The sequence below is a fragment of the Calliopsis andreniformis genome, unplaced genomic scaffold (assembly GCF_051401765.1).
Source record: "Calliopsis andreniformis isolate RMS-2024a unplaced genomic scaffold, iyCalAndr_principal scaffold0048, whole genome shotgun sequence".
Classification (NCBI taxonomy): domain Eukaryota; kingdom Metazoa; phylum Arthropoda; class Insecta; order Hymenoptera; family Andrenidae; genus Calliopsis; species Calliopsis andreniformis.
In genome coordinates this window covers 4,032,143-4,047,979 of record NW_027480457.1, presented here as the reverse complement: position 1 = coordinate 4,047,979, position 15,837 = coordinate 4,032,143, and the positions used below count along the sequence as shown (strand labels likewise).

Sequence of the window (15,837 nt, the reverse complement as noted above, 5' to 3'; positions counted from 1 at the left end):
TGTGGGGGTACCTGTGAACAGCGTAGCGGAGAAATTTGTTCATCGTCGCAGGCAATGGTCACATTTGCCAAACAGATGTTTTATGACCTTTGGTGATCGACCTTCGAACGGTATTTCCAAGAGCCTGCGAGGCGTCTGGTTTTTCCGACTCCGCGTTGTCGTTAAGGGGTACCATTACTCCCACCAGTACATCATTTTTAGAAATTTCACCTGGTCGTCCAGGGTTAAGAGAAAAGAGAATCGTGTTGTCTTGGAGTTCGACTTGAAGGTTGACTAGAGCAACACGCCTGACAGGTCCCACCTTTAATGCGACTTAAATAAATCTATCTTGTTGATTTTTAAATCCGTGCTTTATTTTTCCCGAACACGATATTTCCACACGTTCAAGTCGAGTAGTGACTGTAAAACTCGACCTTTTCGAGTGGTTCACGAGCCTTTACGCGCCGTGTAAGTGCATCAGTAGGACTCAGCCTTTATATTCATGCAATACTTTCGTATAATTTGTAATCTAATATCTAATAGTTAGACTACATTTCAATACACATAAAGCGATTACTACACTCGCGTGCATATTCAGTATTATCGTTCAGTATTATATAAAGCGTTTAGTTTAAAAATCAATCATAAGTGTTACAACCACATATCGATATGAAGGAATGGTTGTTAGGTGAAATAATACTATTTCCACTATGCGTGACAATTCCAGGCTTTATTCGCGAATTGCTTTTTACTCTCGGTGGTGCGAGACTCTGTGTCTTCCAACTCTACATTTGTCGTCCTCCTAGGCTCGGTTCGTTGGAAGAGCTGTTCAACTAATTTTCATTGGTCAAGACAAATCATCTCTTAACGAATGAAAATGTCCTCTGACAATCCGCCCACTCTTTGCGCCCTTAGCGCGCTTCATCAGAGTGGGGCGAACTGTCGAAGGCCAATTTCCTGACGTCAATATTGGTGATGCAGCAGGGTCTCATCGGGGTCAAACCTAAACAACCCGTCAGGCCCTGGAAGTTACGTGTCACGACGTGATGCTTCGCAGGCCCTCGGCAATCCAGGTTTCGGTTTTCTCGAGACCCAAGATTTATGACACTTACGAACGCTATTGAGGCTGTCGTAGAAAATTCCTAAAGAACACTTAATTGTTCGAACCAAACGGCTAAAACCGATGCAGACAGCTTACTCAAAAATAGCTTCTCTGGCGCGGGCGTCATGAAACTTTCTAAACCTTTGTACGGCAAGAAAACATTTCTTCGAATACAGCTAGCCGCTACATCACCCCCTTACCAGTGCAAACGCTATTTTATAAACTAATATTATCTAACTTAAGCTAATTAAACTAACTTAACCTATCGACTAGTTACAAAACTTAGCTATGTACACTATATATTTGCACTATATTCCTGCTTGTAAACGCTCCGGAAACCTTACGCATCTACCTGAACGCGTCCGCACAGGTGTCTACGCAGGGTTTGGCGTACTCGAAACAGTCTCTGGTAGGGTATTACGCTCGCCTGTTTGTTCGTTTGACTCGTCGCTAGTGAGAATATACGCGGGCTTAAGACGATGTATTGTTATGACAACATCTCTACCTCTAATTCGCACGGTAAAGCTTTTCTCAGTGCGCGAACTGACTGGGAATGGCCCTTCGTACGGATTCTGTAACGAACTCTTGACTCCATCAGTGCGCACAAAGACGTGTGACACTGACGCCAAATCTTTGAAAATGAAAATTTTCTGTTTTCCGTGACGCGATCCTGGACTTGGACGTAAATCCCAGAAATGGGTTCGTAGCTGCTTAATTAACTCTACCGGTTCGGCCTTATTTCCCTCAGTCCTAATGAAAAACTCAGCAGGTAGCCGTATATTTTCCCCGTATACTAAATCGGCTACTGAGGCTTTCAAGTCATCCTGATACGCCGCCCTAATTCCTAATAACACTATAGGTAACGCATCGGTCCAACGCGGCCCACCGTGGCACTTTATTGCGGCTTTAAACTGTCGATGAAACCGTTCGACCATGCCGTTTGCAGCCGGGTGGTATGCTGTGGTCCTCAAGTGTTTCGTGCCTAACAATTCGTTCAGTTGTTGGAATAACTGTGACTCGAACTGCCGGCCTTGATCTATAGTCACTCTTAAAGGAGTACCGAATCTTGCTATCCACCCGGCTACAAAAGTCTTCGCAACAGTTTCCGCTTCTATGTTCGCGATGGGGTAAGCTTCCGGCCAGCGTGTGAAACGGTCCACGTTAGACAGTATCTATTTCCGTCCGAAATCGGTAACGGACCTACTAGATCCATATGTATGTGTTCAAATCTAGCAGTTGGCAGGGAAAAACTTAATATTGGACTCGATACGTGTCTACTAACCTTTGCTCGCTGACATTCAACACAACTTCGTGCCCATTCGCGACAATCACGATCTATCGATGGCCAAACGAATTTTTCTTTAACCAGTCTAACCGTGGCTTTAATACCTGGATGAGCATAACCGTGAATAGATGCGAACGCTTGTCTACGGAACGGTGCGGTAACAAATGGTCTTGCGGAGTTCGTTGATAGATCGCAGACAAGTGTAATATCACTATTGAATAATTTAACACGCTTAAGTTCTAATGAAGTACCAGACCCGGATAAGAGGTTTTTCAATTCTTCGTCTACTTCCTGCGACTGTGCCAAATCCTCATAATTTAGCGCCGCGGTTACTGATTCTATCGTCGATAAGGTATCTGTTACTTCATTATCCTTACCACTTATATGTCTAATATCGGTAGTGAACTGCGCTATGAAATCTAAATAGCGAAATTGTCTGGGCGTACACTTTTCGGGCTTCTGCCGAAATGCAAAAACGAGGGGTTTATGATCAGTGTATACGGTAAAAACTCGGCCTTCTACAAAATGTCTAAATTTCTTCACTGATGTATAAATAGCTAATAACTCGCGATCATACGCGCTATACTTACGTTGCGCAGGCGACAAAGACTTCGTATGGAAGGCTAAAGGCTTCCACGAATCTTTCTCACGTTGCTGCAACGCCGCGCCTACTGCAAAATCCGAGGCATCCACCATAATCGCGAGATGCGAACGACTCGATGGATGCGTTAATAATGCAGCATTAGCTAACGCTTCTTTCGACATTTGAAATGCTGTTTCCGCTTCAATCGACCATTGGACCGGGGCATTACCTTTCACCTTCGGACCCTTAAGCAGGTGATTGAGCGGAGCCTGTACAGCTGCAGCGTTAGGTATGAATCTACGGTAAAAGTTGATCATACCAAGGAACCTGCGAAGCTGTTTAACCGTGTCTGGTTTCGGAAACTCTACTATGGCTTTTACTTTATCTGATAATGGTTTTATGCCATCTTTGTTTACCGTATACCCCAAAAGTTTTACCTCTTTGGACGCGAAAACGCACTTGCTCGGGTTTATTAGAATACCGTACTGATCCAGGCGTGAGAAAAGCTGCTGCAAATGATTGATATGTTCGGTCTCGGTCTCGGATACTATAAAAATGTCATCCAGATAGGCGTAACAAAAATCGAGTCCCCTTAAAACCATATCAATGAAACGCTGGAATGTTTGAGCAGCATTCCTCAGCCCAAATGGCATGACGGTATATTCAAACAAACCAAAAGGCGTTGTAATTGCCGTTTTTGGAATATCCTTGCAATTTACCGGAATCTGGTGATACGCACGCACGAGATCTAACGTGGAAAAGATTGTTTTTCCCGAGAGCATACAAGAGAAGTCCTCAATATGCGGGATCGCATAACGATCCGGAATAGTTCTCGCATTTAATGCGCGATAGTCACCGCAGGGCCGCCAGCCGTTTCCCTTCTTAGGAACCATGTGCAGGGCGGAAGCCCATTGGCTCTTAGAAGGCCGGATATGACCGCGCGATAACAAATCTTCAAATTCCATCCGCGCGACTTTGTACATATCAGGGGATAGCCTACGCGTTTTACAAAATATGGGTGCCCCTTGGGTTGTGGTAATATGATGGACAACGTCGTGTTTTACCTCACGCTGAATCGTTGTCGGCCGTGTGATGTCAGGAAACTGAGCCAGTAGCTAGTGATACGGTGAATTTCCTGCGATGGTCTTGATTGATCCCATGTCTCCCACGGCGACTCGTCCAGTCGAAAACAGCGACGTTGTCTGGTCCAGTATCCGTCGATTCCTCAAATCCACGAGGAGTCCAAAATAACTGAGAAAATCAGCACCAATTATGGGTTTTTCCACGTCAGCGATGACGAATCTCCAACGGAACGCTCATCGAAGTCCCAAATTGATGTTCAAAACTCGCACACCATACGTGTTTATGGTGGAACCATTTGCCGCAAACATCTCGTACCCAGTTTTTTCAACTCGGCCTTTGACGCGCGTACGTGGAAATACGCGAAGGTCCGAGCCGGTGTCAACTAGATATTCGATCTTCGTCACTTTGTCCGTAACGAAGAGGCGGCTGGTCTTCATACCGTCACTGCTAGCCGCATTCAGTGTCGGACTCCTCCGTTTTCCGACGGCGTGAAATTGCAGCGTCCTCGGCATTTCGTTGATTTCTCACCATACACATGATGGTACCAGCAAACTCTCCTCGGTGATGATGCTCTCGACGAACCTTCACGGTGACCACTGTTTGAACGGGAGCGACGGCGGAACCAAGGCTTCTTTCGTTCCTGCGGCCGCGAACGGGATAGCTCGGCGATTTTCAGTTCGAGCCCTTCTAAACGCTGTAATAGCATTTCCGTGACCCTATCTGTTGAAACGTTAGCTACTTGAGAGTGTCCGCCACCTTCCGCATGGATCTGGTCCGCAATCTCTGCCAGCTTATCAAGCGGCAGGTCAGCTTGTGCTGTCACAATAGCACGAGTCATGTTCGGAAGTCTACTCGCCCATAGAGTCCTCCAGAATTCATCTGACACCGTAGTACCTGCTAGGCTCCGCATATGTCTCAGGAACTGAGAAGGTGTACGATCGCCGATCTCTTCTTGCTCGAGTAGGTGCCGAATACATTTCCCTTGTGACGCGGTTAATCGCTGAATCAACTTGCCCTTAAGAGTCTCGTACTTCTCGGTTTCCGGTGGGTTCATAAAAATATCCTGTACGTCGACCGCGAACTTGGCCTCTAACTGCGACATCACATAATGAAATTTTGTGCTATCCGCAGTAACCCCATTTAGACTAAATTGGGCCTCGATCTGGTTAAACCAGAGCGATGGTTGCTCAGGCCAAAATGGAGGTACGCGAATGTCCCACACGTTTCACTTCTGCACCTGCGATCACTTCCACACTCGCGGACGAAGGTCCAGCCGGTACTTGCTCGGATGTCATTATTGTCTTTATTTTCCAAGCAATCCAAAACACTTGCGACAAAACTTATTGCACTGGATCACGTCGAGGTCACCAATTGAAGGAATGGCTGTTAGGTGAAATAATACTATTTCCACTATGCGTGACAATTCCAGGCTTTATTCGCGAGTTGCTTTTTACTCTCGGTAGTGCGAGACTCTGTGTCTTCCAACTCTACATTCGTCGTCCTCCTAGGTTCGGTTCCTTGGAGAAGCTGTTCAACTAATTTTCATTGGTCAAGACAAATCATCTCTTAACGAATGAAAATGTCCTCTGACAATCCGCCCACTCTTTGCGCCCTTAGCGCGCTTCATCAGAGTGGGGCGAACTGTCGAAGGCCAATTTCCTAAAGTCAATATTGGTGATGCAGCGGGGTCTCATCAGGGTCAAACCTAAACAACCCGTCAGGCCCTGGAAGTTACGTGTCACGACGTGATGCTTCGCAGGCCCTCGGCAATCTAGGCTTCGGTTTTCCCGAGACCCAAGATTTATGACACTTACGAACGCTATTGACTCTGTCGTAGAAAATTCCTAAAGAACACTTAATTGTTTGACCCAAACGGCTAAAACCGATGCAGAGAGCTTACTCAAAAATAGCTTCTCTGGCGCGCGCGTCATAAAACTTTCTAAACCTTTGTACGGCAAGAAAACATTTCTTCGAATACAGCTAGCCGCTACAGATATTCAATGTTAAATCCAGTTCAAAAGTACAATCCTATTTTAGTTAATATTCATTATCAGGTGTTTTATTTCCTTAGGAAGGTTATCCGCGAACTCTTCCTGCGTCGAGCTACTGTGAGCTCGAGGCAGGATGACCTGACAATTTCGCCGTATCCGCCCTGCAAGTTGCTCTACTAAAGGACCGATTGTCCGGGTGGGCGCCAGGCACTTTCGTGCTGATTATACGAAATCGAACGACACTATGCGACACTTGCAGAACGGGTACAGCAGCTATCCTCGGCTTGCTCGGCGGAAGAGGAAGGGTCGTGGTCCGGAAACGCAGGAGAATCGGGCCTTCGCGACAAACAGAAACGAAACGCAGTTTGTCTTCCACAGAGGTTTATTATAATTTCGGCACCGTGCAGACGGCACGGTGAAGGATGACCACAGATGATCGGTGCTGAACAAACACGTGTCCTAACGCTTCGGCACACGCGGACTCGCCCGTTACAATGCTGTCTATCGTAATGATCGGAATAGCGATACAAATCAGAAATGAATACTCTACCGCGATATCAAAGACGCCCTGGAGGAAAACCCGAGTCGCGCTCCACAGTAACGACACTCCATGCCCAATAAATTTGGAACCAAAGTAATTTAAGTGGCTTACCGTAATTTCGCTCTCTTATCCAAGCCGTTTCGGCAACGAGTGAAGAGACTCGGCACGCGCGCATGCGACCCCCCTTGATTCGCGGAATGTCCCTCCCCCGCGCAAGCGCTACAGACCCTCCGCGTACTCGCTCTGGCCCAGGCGCGTATGCGAGGAGCGAGGCCCCGCTCCTCTCTGGTGACGATCCGCATTTGTCCGCCAATGTGGAGACTTCTCCAGGACTTCCTATGGCTCCGGCCGCCTGGGCAACGATCTCCGGGCTTACCTCCACCCTCGCCTTCCGCTTGAGCCTCTCGAGGGCGGCACCGCGGGACCATCTTTCTGCTGGTGGGTAAATCTTCCTCGGCTCTCTGGTCCACCGCGGAGGCGGCAAGTCCCTCAACTCCGAGGGTGGAGGGCCCTTGTACCATCCGGTGTCGTTACTGCGCCTGAATCCGGAACTGCACGGCCAGGGGACGGGGACAGCCTTAGGGTCCCTCAGGTCTCTTCTACGGCCCTGCAACGTCGTGCGCGCTCGGCACAGAGGCATCCGAAATTAGCGATGATTCTCAACACGCGATATTTCCCCCAGAAGACGTCTTTCGGCATGTGTTCGCAAGCGGACCATACGGTCCTTCTTCTCGTTAATTGTTACCGACTACGATACTTGGGGACGGCGCTATGCGCAACGTCACGTCATATGTATGAATTTTTTTCCTTTAATGTATAAATTAGTTCAAGTCGTAAGTTTTGTTCAATAAATTTTTAGTTATAAAAACGACTGAAGGCGTAGATTTAACTTCTTTAGCGCATGCCACGGATCCCTATTAAATTTGTGAAGAAGCCGTACACCTCTCGAAGCCTGTTCCTACCATTAACTTAGTGCATTGGAACGTTACACTACCATAAACCCGTTGTTTTATATTTAGATTTTGATAAAAACATGACCGTTTCAAATTAAAAATACATTTTCTATTTAATAAATTTTGTTTTTTTCATTACATGATTGCTAGATAATTTAGCTTTAACCCCGTGTTCTATAATTTAGATGTTTCACTTTCAACGCGTGCGGTGGCAGTCACGTATTCGGCTTTTCTAATTAAAATGGTAAAGAAGCTCATAAGTCCTTTAAATGCGTGATAGAAACATTCATCAAATGGTAGGTCTATTCTATACTTCTTTAATCCTGTGTCATGTTACGGCTAAGGAATAGTAAAACACAAAGACCTGTATCGTTTAAATAAATTCGAAACTAACAAAATAGTAATTTAATCCTATCCCCTTTAATTTCGCATGAACTATGTTATATTTAATTTCAAAATCCCTGACAACAAGGTTAAAAAGTAATTCATTTCTATTACACATCCAACTTACATGGTACAGTTTTAGATTATTCTGAATTTTATAATGATATTGTTTTCATTAATATATCATTTCGGCTACTCACTGAACTACTATTTACATTATAAGAAAAATTTCTAGTAACAAGGAACAGTACCTGTTGTCTGAAGAGTATGCCTTTTTTAGCAAGATGTCGTGCAAGTGCCATGGATTGTTGAAACTGGACATTATCATCTGCTGTACCATGTACCAGATAAAACATTTTGTTACGTAAATATTCTACCTTTTCATACACATCAGACTCTGCATAACCTTTATAATTTGATGCAACATTTGGAAAACCCATATATCTCTCTGTGTACGCTGAATCTGTTTAAACGGAGAGGTAGTAGTTTTAAAGTAATTTAGTATCATAGTAGAATTACCAAAGTAAATTTATCGTACACTATTATAAAGATAAAATTAAAAACGTAAAGTAAGAATAATAATATACCGTAAAGTTTCCACGAAACTATTGGTGCCACACTTATTCCACATTGAAATATATCTTGTTCAGGATGTGCTAATGCAAGAGCAGCTACAAAGCCTCCATAGCTCCAACCCCAAACAGCGACACGGTGTTTATCCACGAAATGTAACGAATCCCGTAAGTATCTGTAAAAGTAAAAATTCTATATATAAATCCAATAGGTCATAATAAAATTATCGCAATAAATCATAATACACTACATAAATCATAACGAATCATAAGATTCTTCATACGTTACGCCTTTGGTATATCATTCCTTTTCGCGCGATATATCGTTTTCTGCCTTTACGTCTATTCTTTCTATGTAAGTACATACCTATACCTTTCTTCGTTCTGTGCATATTTCATAAATCAGTTATAATTATTCTTAGTCACTAGTTTTGCATTCTTTTTCCACTTTATGTTGAATCGATCGAGTAACATGTATAAGTGGACAACAAGAAAAGAATATAGAATACAATTATTTCATTTATAGATAATGGATGAAAAAAATTTATTGACTTTTATAAACATACGATTAATACAGTTATGCATACCAAACAGCGTACGATGAGTCTCTTGAGCAAGAAGAATGTTCTTTCTTATAGATGTTATTGATGTCCTTAATTTAAATTTATCTAGAAGTTCTGGGCAATTGACAATACCATTTAATGCTTTATATGACATCAATACATCAAACATAGTACATCTAGTTTCAAGATACAAGAGGTTTATTTGACTCATTATACTTGAGTAACTATGGTTGTCGTATGCTATTGAGCTGCCCATGAGGTATACAACTAAGCGTAGAAAATGATGTTAAGGGCCTAGGGTAGGCACGTGACTTTACGAGATTTCTTGGTCGGTATGTGCCGTTACAGTTTTCTTTACAGAAATAATATTATCCACAGCATGTGGCTGCCTAATGAATGTGAGATGAAGCCACACTGTGATTCCCCCTCCATTATACACATTACTGTACGAGCCGTATGTACGTGAATTTGGCCCTTCGGATCACTTTGGATTGCTTCGGAAGGACGAGAAAGAAGGCAAACGTCATATCTTACTCTCGCGTTTCTAAAATGCTATTATGGTTTGGTGCAAGCCACCCGCAAGCGGCATTGAGCGGCACGAGTCACTCACGAAATATTTCGAGCGTAAACTCTGATTTCATCCGCAAAAGTAAATCAGTTTAATAAAACTTACTTTTCGAATTTATATAACTTGAATGTAAAAGATGATATACTTACAAGTTTTACACTTTCTACGTTCTTGATAGCAGCCCTTAAAAACAATTAAAACAAATTCATGATGATTTCCTATTAATTTACTTACAAACAATACGAGTAGACGAATTTTCGTTATCTCTTTGTATATGTGGCGAATTATTGCCAATTCGTTTTTCCTTCCGGTTTGGTCTGGGTTAGGTCTGGGTATATACCAAATAAGAGGAGACGTTGCTAAAAATTTAATTATTAATGATTATAATTAAAAAATAAATATATTAAATTAATGTATTTTTAGCAAAATCTCCTCTAATTTTGTATATACCCAGACCAAACCCAAACCTAAGGACATATAAATATTATAAACAATTTATATTCTTTATTTTTAGTTTATTATTGCATGTAGAATCGCTCTTTCTCGATTGTATCAGCTTGTACATAAACTTGTTTTAATTTAAATTTTCATACAAAATACACAGAGAATGTCATGGTTTGATCTTTAAACTCATTCCTCAAAATTTCACAAAAATTTTTGAAGATCTCGCTGAAGAATCTCCTTCCGAGTCGAAACGTAGAAATATCTATAATTTCAAAAAGACTGCATGTGCTTCGTTGCGCTTGCCGGTGACTTGGACCTAAGCGTTTCAAGCTTCTTTCCGAATCTTTCCGAAGCCGTCCGAAGCAGTCGAACCGCCGAGCTTACTTTCTGTTCGAGCCTTATAATGTCACTCGGAATGACTTTTCATGGGACTTCTTGTGGGACATGAACGAAACAAGCAGCTCGTATAGTTGCATGTGTAGTGGTGCGTTAATTTCTCAAAACTCGCGTGCCAACTCAGAGCAGCACGGGCCTCCTGATTAGGCGCTGCCTGGTGTGTTCAAGCGGAACTAAACTTCGGAAGACACGGGTGTCGCCGAAGATTCGCGAATCTATCGATCGCGGCCCCGCTCTCCTTCTTCTCGCGATAACGTCGATCTGGGAAACACCTTGTGCTCGAGTGATCCTGTTCCCACGACATCGAAGAGAAATTCGATTACTGAATCTTCATTCAGAGCATTTAGTCCGCTTCGCACGACCCCCTGCGTTTGGTCTCGGGATAACTTCCCGATCCGGGAATGTTTCCGAACAATTTATTGTTGGGAAACTATCCCTGCTTTAGCTATGACGCACGGAGTTTGCTCAGATAAGCGTGTTTTCGGAGATCGGTAAGCACGACAAAATAGATGAGTAAGACTGAAAGTCCAAAAACTAAAGATCGGCTTACTCACGCTACAGCTAAGGGTTAAGGGCTGAAATCATCACCTCCCCACCTTATACCCGACAGTTATATATACTCCCATGAAAACCTACAGGGTAGACTAGTATTCCGAGCACTATCCTGAAGTCAGTTTGCGATCGTAACTTCTAAGTTAATTGTTGTACCCATTTGGAAATATATTTGTTAACGTTTTGAACGTGTATTATTCCAAAACCTCTGGGTTCCCAAAGTAATTTGGTGTCAGAAGTGGGATGGTCCACCATTCGCATACTCAGTTAGTACAGTAAGCACGACTTCTGTACTGAGCGTGAATGATCAATTCATTGATAAAGTTGGACCAACAAAAGAAGACTACATCGCAGAAGAAGCTGACAACCCGCGACTTGGTAAGCTGGGACTAGAATCCATTCCAAGACGTGGAACAACGTAAGGAGAAGTCTATCGTGAGTACCATTCATATATTCGCTTTCGACAAATTTGCAACTTTCTACCTTACACTAAATCCTAAATCAAATTCTAAATTCTAAATCCTAAATCAAATTGTAAATCCTAAATCAAATTCTAAATTCTAAATCCTAAATTAAATCCGAAATCCTAAATCAGATTCTAAATTCTAAATCCTAAAATCCTTACTTCCAACTAAGTGGCATTAAAATGCAAAGATGCCAGATGAGAGTGATACAACAATGACCGAACAATCGCCAATTCTTTCACTAGAATTTTTAGTAAAATTAATCTCAGATAATTTCGATGGTGATAGGTACAAATTAAGAAGTTTCATTAAACAAGCAGATGCTGCTTTTGAATTAGCTAAACCTTTCCAACATCGACCGCTCTTATGTTACGTAAAAAGTAGAATCACAGGTAAAGCGCAAGAGCAAGTTGATATTCATTGTAACTTAACAACGTGGCCGGAGATAGCTGAATTATTATAAAATTTATATCAAGATAGAAAGAGTTTAGATCAATTATTAGAGGAGTTAAATAGTATGAAACAAGAACGTAGAGGAAACAAGAAAGATTAGAGGAACTAACGTCAAGGATATTAGGTTTACTCCATTCTAATGATTCAATGGAAGATACACTTACAGGCAGATTAGCCATGATAAATGATATTACTTTGAACAGATTTATTTACCATACGCATTCGCAAATATCACAGATGTTACGCTACCGCGATTTTAAAATGATCGGTCAAGCTTTCACAGCAGCTGTAGGCGAAAAGAAAGCATTACGTCTAAATTACAATAGTCCTATAAAAAAATGCAATCTGTGCCATAAGACGAATCACTTCACTAATGAATGCTACAGAAATAGAAATAAACAATCTGTACAATTTACTTCTCCACCTAATCGTTATAATAATAATACTCGAACTTCTACAAATTTCCAGAGTCTTAATTCCGCTCGAATTCCTAAAAGTTCTCAGAGTCTCAATTTTAGTCAACCTTCTCAAAATTTAGTCTCGAATCTAAGATCTAATCATAATCAGTCATCTATAAAACAATGCAATTATTGCAAGCGTATTGGGCACTTAATAAATGAATGTAGAAAACGAGAATACAATAATTCTAAACGTTACATTCAATCTCAACCTTCGACTAGTATTGCACCTCCTGAAGAACATGCTGTAAATTTTCAGCAACAAAATTTTCACAATTCTCATCAACCACCTCATCCTCCGATCACTCAAGTGTCCCAATCTACACCCAATACAATCAATTACCTGAACCAACAACTCGAAAAATTCCTGATATAACAGTTTTACATTCTTCCAACTCTAATGAACTCATTTACGTATTATTCGAATCAAAACATGCAAAATCTGATGATAAAGTATTAAAACTTCTAATGGATTCTGGTGCTTCTGTGTCCTTAATCAAAGCGTCTAGTTTAAGTAATTACTCGATAGTAGATCCAAACCCCGTATCATTAAACGGGATTTCTATTAATTGTCCAGTAATAAGTCTTGGACGAACAAATATAGAGTTAGGAACTCGCAATAGAAAAGTAGATGTACCATTTCACGTGATCGACTCTCCTACAAACATTCCTTTCGATGGTCTATTGGGTACTGATTTTTTACGTTCATCAAAGTGCAAACTAGATTATGAAAATTCAACCATTCGTATCGAGTCTATACCTTTTCCAATTCCATTAGGCTGTAATATACCTCAATCTTCAACCGCAACATTAACCATAAGACCTCGAACCGAAATGGTTATTTCTATTAAATTAACAAATCCACTGAAGTTAACGGAAGGAATAGTCTTGTCCAAACAATTAGATCCCGATCAAAATCTCCTTATTCCTAATGCAATAGTAAAGGTTAACAACAAAAATGAAGCATTCATTACAATCGTAAATAAATCCGTTTCAAAGAAACAAATTCCTATTCCCGAATTATCTGTCGAGCCTGTACCACGAAAAGGAAGCATTTATCATTTAACTCCAGAAGAAGAGAATAATCAAACAAATAATAGATTACGAGTTTTAAATGGAAATCTTCGTTTGAATCACTTAAATTCCGAGGAACGATCTTCTATAGAATCAATTTGCCACGAATTCAATGATATCTTTCATTTACCAACTGATATACTAACGAAAACCACTGCTTGTACTCATGAAATCAAAACAAATGATCAGCAACCCATTCATGTTAAGAGTTATAGATATCCAGAAATTCATAAGAAAGAAATCGATAAACAAATAGAAAAAATGTTGCAACATGGTATAATTAAACCACCTAGGAGTCCTTGGTCAAGTCCTCTTTGGATAGTTCCAAAAAAAATTGATGCCTCCGGAGAACGCAAGTGGCGTATTGTTATAGATTACAGAAAGTTAAATGATGTAACCGTAGGTGATGCCTATCCACTTCCCAATATAGAGGACACACTAGATCAGTTAGGACATGCGAGCTATTATACGACTCTAGATCTTGCAAGTGGTTACCATCAGATTCCAATGAATCCTCAAGATTCCCCTAAAACAGCTTTTAGTACACCAAAAGGGCATTATGAGTTCACTCGAATGCCATTTGGGCTTAAAAATGCTCCAGCACGGTTCCAGTATATGATGAACGCAATATTATCAGGGTTAAATTATAGACATTGTGTCGTGTATCTAGACGATATAATTGTATACGGATCGACTTTAGAAGACCATAATAGGAAATTGAAAAATGTCTTTTCTAGACTTCGTGAGTATAACCTAAAGTTACAACCCGACAAGTGTGAATTCTAAAAGAAATCTTGCGAATATCTTGACCATATAATAAGTGATAATGGTTTAGCGTCTAATCCTAAGAAAATCGAAGCAATCAGCGGCATGTTACGACCAGAAAACGTGAAACAGGTAAAAATATTTTTAGGAATAGTGGGATACTATCGAAAATTTATTCAAAATTTGTCTACTATAGCGAAACCCTTGACATTATTATTAAAAAAAGATCAGACTTTCTTTTGGGCTCGTGAGCAAGAAGAAGCATTTCGAACATTAAAACAGGAATTAACAGAGAATCCTTTGCTACAATATCCAGACTTTACGAAATCTTTTACTTTAATTTGTGATGCATCAAATGTTAGAATCGGAGCAGTGCTTTCTCAATTCAAAGACGACAAAGGTTTGCCAATTGCATATTATTCGCGTACATTAAATAAAGCAGAAGAACATTATTCTACCACTGAAAAAGAATTGTTAGCAATTATAAATTCAGTAGAACATTTCAGACCTTATTTATATGGACGAACATTTACCATATACAGTGACCATAGACCGCTACAATGGCTCTTTAATTGCAAAAACCCTACATCCAAATTAGTTAGGTGGCGACTTCGTTTAAACGAATATCAATACAAAATCAAATATAAACCTGGTCGAATAAATTCCAATGCAGACGGTCTTTCGCGATTGCCCTTAAACAAAGAACAATTTGTAAATGTCACTGTTCAAGAAACAAACACGTATGCAGATTTTATAGAATACCATTACAAAAATCAAGATGTAATAACATACAAAGAAGAAAACGCTAGTTTAACTAAAATCAGCAATCCGATAGTATTACTTTGATCACAAGACCTCAATGAAAGTAATCAGTATTCTGACTTTATTTCTTCAAATTTTGATACATCAAATATCAAAGTTACCCTTAACGGTGTATGTAGGCTTGCAAACAAAAATAAAACAGTATATTTGCTCTTTCCTATGAATTTACATTTTGACAAATTAGAATATAAAAATATTTTCATGACATTACAAGAATTGAAATTGTTAATATCCAATGATAAATTTACTTTAGTTCTTCCACAAAAACACAGCAACATCAAATTACCTATACTCTGTGAAATGCTTAAATTCATCTTTCCGCAAAATCAAATTACACTTTTTTCTAATCCCAGAATCATTCCTAAGACGCGGGAAGAAGTAGAAAATATATTGAAGGAGAACCATGATAGTAAAATAGCGGGACATAGTGGATTCCATAGGACATATAGTAGGATAAAAGAGTTATTTTATTGGCCAAGTATGAAGTCAGATATAAAGAAATATATAAAGAAATGTCATTCATGCCAATTAAATAAAACAAATTTTAAACCGACAAAGCAGCCTATGGAAATCACTACAACAGCTAAGAAACCATTTGACAAACTTGCCATTGATATTGTTGGGCCACTGCCTTTAACAGAACAAGGAAATAGATTTATTCTAACAGTCCAAGATGACTTGACTAAGTTTTGCCTCGCAGAAGTTATTCCGAACCATGAAGCCGATACTGTAGCAAAAGTGCTAACAAAATTTTTTATGCTTTTCGGTATACCTAAAACATTTTTATCTGATCAAGGTCCTGATT

General features: G+C 40.6%; 1 protein-coding gene across 2 annotated transcripts in view; it reads right to left on the bottom strand.

Moving 5' to 3' along the window:
* Dpp10 (Dipeptidyl peptidase 10) overlaps positions 1-15,837 on the bottom strand; it is a 289,344-nt gene that overhangs the window by 9,774 nt on the left and 263,733 nt on the right. For both annotated transcript variants that reach the window (XM_076391730.1, XM_076391731.1), the window contains exons 14-15: positions 8,489-8,649; positions 8,153-8,364 (exon numbers count right to left, since the gene is read on the bottom strand). In XM_076391730.1, the coding sequence (XP_076247845.1) occupies positions 8,153-8,364; positions 8,489-8,649 (373 nt within the window). The remainder of the gene's footprint in view (positions 1-8,152; positions 8,365-8,488; positions 8,650-15,837) is intronic.